The sequence below is a fragment of the Brachyhypopomus gauderio genome, unplaced genomic scaffold, assembly GCF_052324685.1.
Source record: "Brachyhypopomus gauderio isolate BG-103 unplaced genomic scaffold, BGAUD_0.2 sc431, whole genome shotgun sequence".
Classification (NCBI taxonomy): Eukaryota; Metazoa; Chordata; class Actinopteri; order Gymnotiformes; family Hypopomidae; genus Brachyhypopomus; species Brachyhypopomus gauderio.
In genome coordinates, this window is record NW_027507252.1 from 27,787 (window position 1) to 40,000 (window position 12,214).

The 12,214-nt window shown below is 49.8% G+C and overlaps 1 protein-coding gene across 1 annotated transcript in view; it reads right to left on the reverse strand.

The window, feature by feature from the left end:
- map2k5 (mitogen-activated protein kinase kinase 5) overlaps positions 1-12,214 on the reverse strand; it is a 38,569-nt gene that overhangs the window by 3,048 nt on the left and 23,307 nt on the right. Inside the window, 2 exon segments of the mRNA XM_076996257.1 lie at positions 5,112-5,157; positions 6,259-6,320. Of these exon segments, the coding sequence (XP_076852372.1) occupies positions 5,112-5,157; positions 6,259-6,320 (108 nt within the window).

Consider the following 12,214-nt stretch of genomic DNA (forward strand, 5'->3'; position numbering starts at 1 on the left):
CCGGACGAGGGTCCGACCCCATAGAGCACCTGTTCTTCCTGACCCAGAGTGTAGAACAGGAGGGCTGAGGGCGCGATCAGGAGGCAGGGTCAAGGAGAGGGGACGAGACACGCACGCACGCACGCGACTGAGGAGGGGAAAATAAACACATAACGCATGTGCACACAGTGTCAACGACCAGCCGGGGCAAACCTGCGCATTTACACGCACGTGTCCTCAAAGCTGGACAACGACAAGCTGCAATAAATCAGAGCTCCACCGGTCACCTGCTTGTGTGGCCTCACTCACACACAGGCCACTCCTCCGTCTCTCTCTCTCACACACACACACACCTGTGTGTCCCTCTGTTTTGTGTGTGTGTGTGTGTGTGTGTGTGTGTGAGACGAGAGAGTACACGTGCATGTGTCTTGGAGCATGCCAGGAACAGCACCTTCATTAATTAACCCACCTGCTGCTAACACTGCACCCATGCAGAGGAAGTTATTAAGAGAGGAAAGGCAGAATAAATACTCTTTTAGTTAGGTCATTATCAGCTCCTGCTTACCTCTCTACCGTCAGATGGAAAAATCTCATTTAAAAGTGTGGCTACATTAATCACAGCGCCATATCAAAGTGATAATCACCTGAATTCTCCATTAAAATAAAACTGCCAAACCCAGGGGAAATCTCACCTTACTCTTTAATTGTTTCGAGTCTGTGATAGGCTTTTTAATCTAAGATTAATTTATGCTATTTTAAATAACTCTACATATGATTAATAAGCTTGAAAATTAAAAGGAGTCTAAAGCAATTATAACAAGTGGTTGGTCATCACCTCATTAGAATGTGTTAAAGAACACCAGTGGTGGAGAGCAATGTGTGTCACGGTGTGCATGTGTGCATGTGAGGGTGTGTGTCTGATACCGGAGCAGGGAGAGGGCACGGGAGAGACACACAGAGTAAGAAAGGTGAAGAGGTCAGTGTTATAACTAGGTCTTTGCAGATTTGCATACTAATGACATGCTCCCACTGGATAGGGAGAGAGGTGTGCATGTGAGAGCGTGCACGTGCGTGTTCAGAATAGGCTCTAGTACTGTGAATGCTGATCTCTTAATTCAACAGTCACCAAGGGAAAGACTATTCGTCTAGATTACAAAAGAGCAGGGCAGGCTTACCCAGAGCTGCAGCCAGCGCGCGCGTGCGCGCACACACACACACACACACACACACACACACACACACACACACACACACACACACACACACGAATGGGGCAGCCTTACCCAGAGCTGCAGCCAGCATGCCTGCTCACCTTGCAGCTGCACTGGCAAACCAGACCGTTATATGAACATAGCACCCACCCACATCTACTCGCTCGCACACACACACACAGGCACCCACACACACACACACACACACACACACCCACACACACACACACACACACACACACACACACACACACACACACACACACGCGCCTCACACACACGCGCCTCACACACACACACACACACACCTCACACACACACCTCACACACACACCTCACACAAACAGGCACCCACACACACACACACAGGCACCCACACACACACACACACGCGCCTCAAACACACAGGCACACACACCTCACACACGCGCCTCACACACACACACCTCACACACACACAGGCACACACACACAGGCACACACACACAGGCACACACACACACACACACACACCTCACACACGTGCCTCACACACACAGGCACACATCCACACACACCCCAATTTCCCTCTGGCACAGAACTATTTTCAGGACAAATGAACCAAAGAGCAGCTAATTCACCAACACCTCTTAGAATAAAAACCTATGTGAGCCAACCTTTCCCAGAACTGATTCAGGAGATTAAAACACTGATTAGCAGCGGGGCCGCTTGCTCGGATAGCTGCGCTCTGACAGTGGTGTGGTTCCTGTGGCCGGGAGGGCTCTGTGGCTGTGTGGAGTTTCTTTTCTCGGGGGCTTCGGGGGTGGTTTGGGGAGGGGTTATCCAGAAAGCCACAACGTTAGCAAGCTAAGAGGCAGGATCGCCCTCGCGGGACTCCTTGCCGTGCTAATGTGTAAACAAGTCATCAGAGCTGTGTCTAAGGGCTCAGAGAGCCGACTCTCATCCAGATCCCTCGGGCACAGGACACAGGCTTTCACCAAGGCAGAGGGGGCCCACGAGGGCCCACGAGGGCCCGTTCCCCTGAGGCTGACGTCTCTCCGACACGGGCACACGCAGGCACGGGCACACGTGCACGAACGCAGACAGAGAGACGCAAACCCGTTCTTCCTCCATCGGGCGGCCTCGAGGGGGGGAAGGATCCACTTGCCCCCTTGTGGATTTCGGGGGAGTGGGCTGCCGTAGTCCACCAAGCAGGACGGCCTTGCTCCTTTGTCCCAGACTGCATCATCCACTGCAGCTGGGGCCCACCGTCCTGCACGCCCCTCGGGGGGCCGGGGATGAGCCGCTGATGGGGGACAAAGGTGCTAAAAGGCTCGGTGACAATGGGAGGAGTCCACAGGGAGGGGGAGATGTCAATCACTGCACAATCACAGTCACATGCATGACGTTCAGGGAGGCCGAGAACACATTGGAGCTGCCGTCACAGAAACGCTGAGATTCTAAATGTGCTGAGCAGGAACTTGCTAAATCTCATCAAGGCTAACCCTATTATGCACACACACACACACACACACACACACAAGCACGTGCATACATGCACACACACATGCTAGTTTCGTTCCTTTCATATCTGGTCTGCCATACAATGTGTCATCACCTGGGTGGCATGTGTTTGAGAGGACAGGGTGGATGTCTCATTAGATCAGGTACACAGAGGGACTGGGCTGTGTTTGAGAGGACAGGGTGGATGTCTCATTAGATCAGGTACACAGAGGGACTGGGCTGAAGGAAGCGATCACCCCTACAAAAACTCTAACAGGGAGAGTAACTCAGAATTGCTATTTTATTATACATATGGACCACACTCTCACAAGTGAAGGCAGTAATGCCATTTTTTGTACTGACAGGGAAAGTCTGCTGCCTACACAACACCGTCACACAACCACACAACACAGCCACACAACCACACAACACCGTCACACAACCACACAACACAGCCACACAACACAACTCGTACTGCCAAACAACGCATCAGTGGATTCTACTGCTGTCCATGGTGCTGAAACAGACTTAGCTGTGCTGACAGCCTTTAGAAACGGTGTGTGCCAATGTGCCATTAAATGTCATTCCATGACACCCAGGACTTTGGGAGGAATAGGACACTTAATGTCCCACTGTATAAACTTCTGAATAACAGAGCATAGTGCAAGATTGGCAGATAATACATGCATACATGCATTTTTTCCCCCTGAGTTTGCTCAATAAAAGTAAATTTACTTTGTTTCCACAATGTTTTTTTATTATTTCTTTTAATGTTTCTGAAAGCCAACAAGTTGCACTTTGGAATGACATTATTATTTTATCTTGTTTTTGATCTGAGTTTGTTCAGAATAAAATGTCTGAATGAGTGCTCATCCCAGACTGGTGACTCCACACTTTTTGCCAGGGGTTGTATTAACTGCACTGTCAAAATATCTTGGTGCTCTTAACAGGCAGGAAATGTGATACTGACAATATGATGCATCAAACCCCTATAAAAACACACAAATATATACACAAACACACAGTGCTTCCTGTGCCTCATCTCCAGAACTCAGTACAGTGACACTGTGATCGCTAATGTCTGAGGCTTTTTATAATCATTCACCATCATAGCCTGGCCAAAATGGATAAAATGTGGGGGACAAACTGTCTGAATGCGTCTGTATGAGCTAAACTGCACACACACAGAGTTTGGGTTTACCATAACAGCTGAAGAAAAGATTAAATGAACCGGTTAGAACAAACGAAAACAAAACACACCCAACCAACCAATGGGCATTGCACAAGCAAGGGACCAAACAGACCTCCAATTCCCTTAACTCACCGAGTACGGTGTACAACCCCGTACTGTGTTCGGTCTACAAGGCCCAAAGAGCATTATGAACCACAGTCTAATTGCACACTGGTGAGACAACTTGAGGCAACTGGAGTTAGTTGGTTTGCTAACATGACAGACTATGCAGACTTTAGACCAGGTATCACCAAATGGCGGACCGCGGTCCGGATCCGGACCCGAACGCCGTCCTGTCCGGACCCAATCACATTCCTGATTAACTGGATACAGACCAAAATGCCAAAAAAAATGTAACGGGAGACTATATTTTAAACCGGAGAATTTACGTGTTACGTTCACCACCCATTTGAGTGTTACGTTCGCCGCCCCCCCCCCCCCCCCCCCCAACAACTTTCGTTCGCCCCCCCCGCTCAACAACTTTCGTTCGCCACCGCGGACCCGGACCTAAGGTCTGAGCTATCTGCCAAAAATGGACCGCGGAAAGATTTAATTGATTACCCCTGCTTTAGACTAAACTGCACCCTCTCTCCAACCACTGCTAACATTAACTACACATATCTGAATGCTGTTCAGGAGTCTCAGAAACCTACACTACTGTATGTTTTAACAGGATAAAAAGGAGAAATAATGCGTTTGATGAAACTAAAGCTGCCCTTCACCTCTCCTGGTCTCCACATGTTGTGTTACGGTCTGAAATGACAGCAATATGAAATCGTGAGAGGTTACAGAAGCCACAGAATGACCCGCTCTGTGTCGAACGACTAAGCACGCAGTTACACTCGGCATTCAAAGCCTAATCTTGGCTCTCAGAGCTTTACTGCACCTTCTGGGCATGAGCAAGCAGGAAGCACTTGCCGCACAGATTGGAAGGTCACCAAAGGTTGTTCTATTCAGGCTGGGGGCCTGTAGGTCTCGCTTTTATCTAGTCCATGGTGATGTCATGAGTCAAGGTCTCGCGACACCACCACACTGAACGCAGAGTCGACACGAGCCATAAATTGTTGCTCACACTTAACCCCCGTTTCAATCATCTCTAATACAGGTTTGACACTCCACTCTTTCCACGAAGCTGCTTTTGTTTGGGGGGAGCAGAAAGCTCCTTTAGAAAGGCCTGTTTAAATACAAGCTAAGGAGCAGGGACTCACCATGAGGTTATTGGGAGCGGGACGTTCTTTGGGCTGCTTTCTCATGCTGTGGAGAGATGAGACGAGAATCCGCGTTAAAACGCATGCGGCCACGGCTCAGCGGAGAATTCCACTGCTCACATTATTCATCGTAAACGCAGCGCAAAGGCATGAAAAGAATCGACCGTGGCGGTAACATTTAGTCGGACCGATTGGGTTTCCTACATCTAATGCTTCAACAAAGCCATGATCTGTGGGGTAAGCGTCACCCCTCCTCGCCACCCAAACTCTCGATCCAGTCCTGCTGCCGGGCCACAACCGAGCAGCCCATCCTTGTTAGGAAAGGTAAGTAAGTCCAGCAGCACCTCTCCTTGGCACAGATCTACCCAGGGCTGGGGGTAAATCAGTCATGCTGACCCATATAAGAGCAAGGAGGGATTACAGGGCCACGGAGGTGTACACCGGGGCTGTTTGGGCCATGACAAATGACGCATCCCCAAGAACAAGGATAATAATAGCAGGGAACTCTGGGATAGCTGTGCCAGGTGACCTGTTTGTATAAATAAGGCAGGAGGTGGGTAAACAGCAGCACAAAAACAAGTCCCTGCACATCTGGCCGCATCCAGGGCTCCACAGCCGAGGGGGCGAGGGAGAGGAGGCACGGGGATTGTGGGTACTTGGGGCACAACCTGGGAGAGGGAACGGAGCGAACAAGAGCATGTGTTTAGGGAAGACGGGGGAGCGGAATGTAAACATTTTCATCTGTGTAAAACCTAGCTGGGGTGAACCGGGTTGGTGAGCACTGGGAACTGGGCTGGGTCTCCGTGCTCTAAATACAGGAGTCCGTCTGTAATATCCCACGTTCGTCTGTAATATCCCAACATCTACACAGCCTGTACGGAAGATGTTCCACTTTTAAATGAAGGCAGGCGCGCTGATTCTGTGGCACATACACTGGTATGAATAATGATGTTCCTGTCTGTCCAAAACTGTTACTAACAAAACAGCCATGTTCAACTCCCATCATTATTAAAAAAAACAAACAAACAGGCTGCATGTGAAAAGAACTGAACTTCACCCAAAGCATGTTTTTGAGGAGAGGCCATGTTTGAGTATGTGATTCGGTGCTCTAAATGTTACAAAGTGTGACTCAAAGTGTGGAACTCACCACTGTGTTATAAAGTGCACATATTTCTCACTGAAGTGGCCAGCAGGTAACACAGGGGGGTCCTGGAACACACGGGGAACTTTGTTAGAAAACTGAAGATAAAAGGGCACAAAGAACATATGAAATACAAAAAAAACATGACAATAGTTAGACTCAAATGTAAAAACAGAAACACAACAAAGAGTCCAACTCCAAGAACGTGTCAGGTATTGTGTTTTCTTATACAGAAATTGGGGAAAGGGAAAAAAAAATCAATACAGTTTTCAAAAACTGCATGCTGATTAAGAAGCTCATATTCAAGTATTTTCAAAACACAGCAAATGCTGATGGGGAGTGATATACAGGGGGTCACGCGTCCTTCATCTAGAGGGTCCTGGTGAAAAGCAGAGGGTTATATGAGCATTTCTCAACACCTGAACCCCTCTTTTGTTAGGGAGCGCACAATGCCCACTGTGCTCCAGCCATGATTACAACAAACCCCGGAGTCCTTGAATGAAAAGATAGTGGAAGATGGCATAGAGGTACACTAACAGGACAGCAGGCCATATTCACAAGAGACAGAGGGAGAGAGACAGAGAAAGACAGAAAGGAAGGAAACAGAAATATAGGGGAGAGAGAGAGAGTGTGAGAGAGAGAGGCTAGATGCTCAAGTAGAGCTCAAGGGTCTGCTAAAGATAAAACCAACGGTGATGGTTTATCTATCTGATGGTACAGAGAGCTAGGCAAAATAATTACCAAAAACAACCACCCAACCAAACCATAATAATAATAGTAATATAGATGTGACATCAAGACATGCATTGACTCCTGTACCACATTCTGCTCCTGGTATAATCTCTCCCATGTTTGATTTTGATATGCTCAGATAGAAGGGTTCTTCATTAACAAGTGCAGCTCATTTAATTTCAAAGGTTTTCCCTTTCATACTTCCTCTGGGTTTCCAGTGCCCCAGGGGAGTGTACGCGGTGTGATCCGCAGATGGGAGAAGGACCTCGGTACCACAGGACCAACTACTTCTCTTTGTAACCAACTGAGTCTCAAGATGCTGTACAAACTGCAGACCACCCCGGTGGTACTGAACACAGATGCTGCACAGATTGCATGCAACACCAGGGACGACGAATAAATGTGAACGCAGTGTTACACTTGTGTGTGTACAGCACAGGGTTAGGAGCACATTTTCACCACTTCTGGGAACGAAGACATCTACAGATTCTGGAAATTCACAGCTAACAAAATTGGCAGAATCTTACTTCATAAATGTGGACACAAGACTACTTCTGGTAAGGACGTGTACTCCTAATAACAAGCTAGAGGAGGCTGATACAGTGCTATAAGGAAATATTCAAATAACGTCCTCACAATTAGAAGGACAACAACCTTTTGATGATAGAAATTCGGAGGCCTGTTACAGAGTATGTGCCTCCCGATCTCAAACGTTGTACTAGAAGGTTAGTATTCCTTAGAGTGAAAGCCCCTGTAATCTAGATGGTGTGTAACATATTTGACGGAGTGCGGAACAGGGGGTCCTATGTGGTGTGGGCAGAATGGGCATTTGTTATTTACTCATGCTCCTTTTTGTTTATTTACTCTATTTACTCTTCTTTTCCCTGTCAAGGACAGTCATGAGCGCTAGGACGGGAGGAGCGCTAGGACGAGTGGAGCGCTAGGACGGGAGGAGCGCCAGGACGAGAGGAGCGCTAGGACGAGTGGAGCGCTAGGACGAGTGGAGCGCTAGGGCGGGAGGAGCGCTAGGACGGGAGGAGCGCTAGGACGAGTGGAGCATTAGGATAAGTGGAGCGCTAGGACGGGAGGAGCACTAGGGCGGGAGGAGCGCTAGGACGAGAGGAGCGCTAGGACGGGGGGAGCGCTAGGACGAGAGGAGCGCTAGGACGGGGGGAGCGCTAGGACGAGAGGAGCGCTAGGACGGGGGAGCACTAGGACGGGAGGAGCGCTAGGACGGGAGGAGCGCTAGGACGGGGGAGCGCTAGGACGAGAGGAGCGCTAGGACGTGAGGAGCGCTAGGACGTGAGGAGCGCTAGGACGTGAGGAGCGCTAGGACGAGTGGAGCGCTAGGACGGGAGGAGCGCTAGGACGGGAGGAGCGCTAGGACGAGAGGAGCGCTAGGACGAGAGGAGCGCTAGGACGTGAGGAGCGCTAGGACGAGTGGAGCGCTAGGACGAGTGGAGCGCTAGGACGAGTGGAGCGCTAGGACGGGAGGAGCGCTAGGACGAGAGGAGCGCTAGGACGAGAGGAGCGCTAGGGCGGGAGGAGCGCTAGGACGGGAGGAGCGCTAGGACGAGTGGAGCATTAGGATAAGTGGAGCGCTAGGACGGGAGGAGCGCTAGGGCGGGAGGAGCGCTAGGACGGGGGGAGCGCTAGGACGGGGGGAGCGCTAGGACGAGAGGAGCGCTAGGACGGGGGGAGCGCTAGGACGAGAGGAGCGCTAGGACGGGGGAGCACTAGGACGGGAGAATGTAAAGGTGTAAGGGAACACAGATACAGTGGAGACCTTCTCATCTAAAGAGAGCGTCAACGGCCATGGCACACAGAGCAGTTAAAGAGGTGGTGATGTGAGGAAGAGCAGGGGCTGAGGACCCTGCAGAGGATAAACACACACAAACATACACACACACACACACACACACACACACACACACACACACACACACACACACACACACACACACACACACACACACACACACACACAAGCACACCTACAAACTACAGACTGGGGGCGGGGGGGATCGGAGGGAGTGGGAGAGGACTGTTAAAAAAGAAGACATAATAGTCATTATTACTTGTGAAATTAAATGCTAACTGCTCTGTAGCAGCAATCTCATTACAGACCAAACACACGCGCACGCGCACACACACACACACACACACACACACACACACACACACACACACACACACACACACACACACACAATGCAGAAGTCATCCAGTCAAATCACAGAAAAGTGGATTGATCTCACTGGCTATTAAAAAGCCCTTTGGGCTGCTTTCCTTCCCTGTCCCCTCCCTCTCCTCACCATCCCTCCCTCCCTCCTTCTCTCCACTTTCTATCCCTCCGTCTCCCCTCACCATCCCTCTCTCCCCTCCCCTCTATCTGCCCTGTGTTCTGGGTGGGCTGTAGGAATATGATGCATGCACCTATTTAAATTAACAAAGCAATAAGAGTCTGTGATCTGCTACTGCTAGAGTGAGTTGCAGTCTACCGGAGCAGCCATACATCATTACACAGCCTGGGCCTACTGCCTGGAGGCTCTCACACACACACACACACACACACACGCACACGCACACGCACACACACACACGCACACACACACACACACGCACACACACACACACATACATGCATGTACACCTCTACATCAGACAGCCTGATGGCTTAAACACACACACACACACACACACACACACACACACACACACACACACACACACACACACACACACGGTGCAAGCGAATACGAATACAGCAGAACCTTTGCATAGACACACACAGTAAAATGGCACAGGCAGTCACACACACAGCTCTCCATGACTGGCACTTTGATGTGTCTGCATCAAGACGCCGGTGCTGATGATGAAAGTGCCGGCGTATTATACGGCACCGCTGCCATTATCCACCACTACACTCGTCCGGAGACCTGAAACCTCTCGCCACAATACCAGCAGTAAATATACATGTAATTGGCTGCCAGCAATTATCAGGCGAAATTAGATCCGTAATTACAGCGGTGAATTTAAGCAGGGAATCTTATTAGGGACATCAGCTCCTTGTCAACACACAGACAGAATGGAGGAATAAAGGAGGCGCTGCCCACAGGAGGAGTCGGGCACCGCCGTCCCAGCATGCACCACGGCCCACCCAGCACAGCACACCAAGGCATCTAACGAGAGAGTGAAGGAGAGCAGCTGAGAGGCAGATACGGGCAGTGAGACACACACAGGGAGAGAGACATGTGGAGAGAGAGACATGTAGAGAGAGAGAGAGAGAGTGAGAGGACAATGGGGACTCTTGTATGTATTACCTCATTTAGCTGTTTATTCACCCCTCACCTGAGCCCCATGAGACCTTGCAACTAATTATTTATGCCTCTCCATGGCAACATTCAACACACACACACACACACACACACACACACACACACACACACACACACACACACACACACACACACACACACACACACACACATTTATTATGGGCCACATCCATAATTACACTGACCACAAACATATAACACACACTAACATGTATGTTGCGCCACCACACACAAACACACACAAACATATGCACTTATTATGGGCCACATCCATATTACACTGAACACAAACACATAGATAAACACACAAACACATTTATGAGGGCCACGCACACACACACACACACACACACACACACACACTCACTCACTCACTCACTCACTCACTCACTCACTCACTCACTCACTCACTCCTAAAACTGATGACAAATTGAAATATTTATCTCACTCCTCTGACTACGAGGTTCGAGTTAATTGCAAATCTAAATAATGCAGTATTTGCCTTTATTGATTGTGTTGCCCCTCCCGTAAACACCTGTTCCGTCTCTACAGTCCACAGTCACATCTCACGTCTCTGCAGAGACGAAACACTTTTCTGGATCCCTCACTCACAGATAAGTTTTCCTATAATGCCACTCACTCTCCTCTTCTCCTTTCCCCACCTCTTCCCTGAAAGCAAATCAGGTGCTCTCTCCTTCTCTCTCTCCCCCCTTCTCTCTCTCTACTGGATTACTCTTCTAAAGTAGGTCCCACAATGTCCCTGCCAACCCCCTGTGTCTCATTCAGACACTCTCTTACACACACTCACACTTTGTGAGAGCTGTAATTTAGTGGGCTGCCACGTGTGTGTCAGTCATGTGTGTGTGTGTGTGTGTGTGTGTGTGTGTGTGTGTGATAAGGCCTTGGTCAGCTGAAAGCAGGCAGCAGAGGCAGTGTTCCTGGCCTCGAGGTGCTGTAGGGAAGGGCATGGCAGAAAATAGTTTGAGTGATGCCTCTGCCGTTTGAGTAATGAACAGTTCAGCCAGGTCAACCCATTACACCAGCCGCCGTTTAATTATTAATTACGCCCAATCTATAAGAGAAAGGACAAGTTCAGTATGTTTAATGTGTGTTTATGCTACACCCCCTCACTACAACTGCCACTGCGCTATTAGCATGTGTCAGTGAGCTGCTGAAGCAGAAAGAAGAGATCTCTCTCTCTCTCACACACACACACCACACACTTGCAATTAACCAAATTACTTATTAATCACTCACACAGATAAGAAAAATGTTTGTGCATATTTTTATTCAACTTCATTTGAGAAGGGCGATCAGTGGGGACTCTAAAGACACTCCTCACAGCACAGGACGACCTTGTAGTGTCTCTAAATCCCATAGATGTAATGTCAACAAAGGGAAGGCACAATCAAGACAGCTGTTCCACCAACGGCCCCCATCACCATCAGAAGTACAATAGGGTGATGCCTCTGTTTACAGTAGGTTGTGGTACCCCCCCCACCCCCCCCCCCCACCCCCCAGCCATTCTGCTCGAGTGAACAACGCGATTGTGCCAAGACAAACTGGTGTGAACCAATCGGGTGGCGCGGTCTGTGCCAGGGCGAGGTGGCTGGGCCATGTGACGGGGAAGAGGAGCCGAGGCCAGCCGAGTCCCGGCCGGCGTGGCCACTGCGCTGGGGAGATGGCCCTCTCGTCTTTCAGCCCAGCCAGCGCTCCGAGAGACAGGGGTGAGGAAGTGTGTCAAGGTTTCGGGTGGGTGTATTTTAGTGCCTGGTGCAGGTCAAGGTTAATGCAACACCGCACAGCCTCAGTGCTGTGCAGCCCGGTCATGCTACATTACCCGGGCAAAGAGTGTGTGTGTGTGTGTGTGTGTGTGTGTGTGTGTGTGAGAC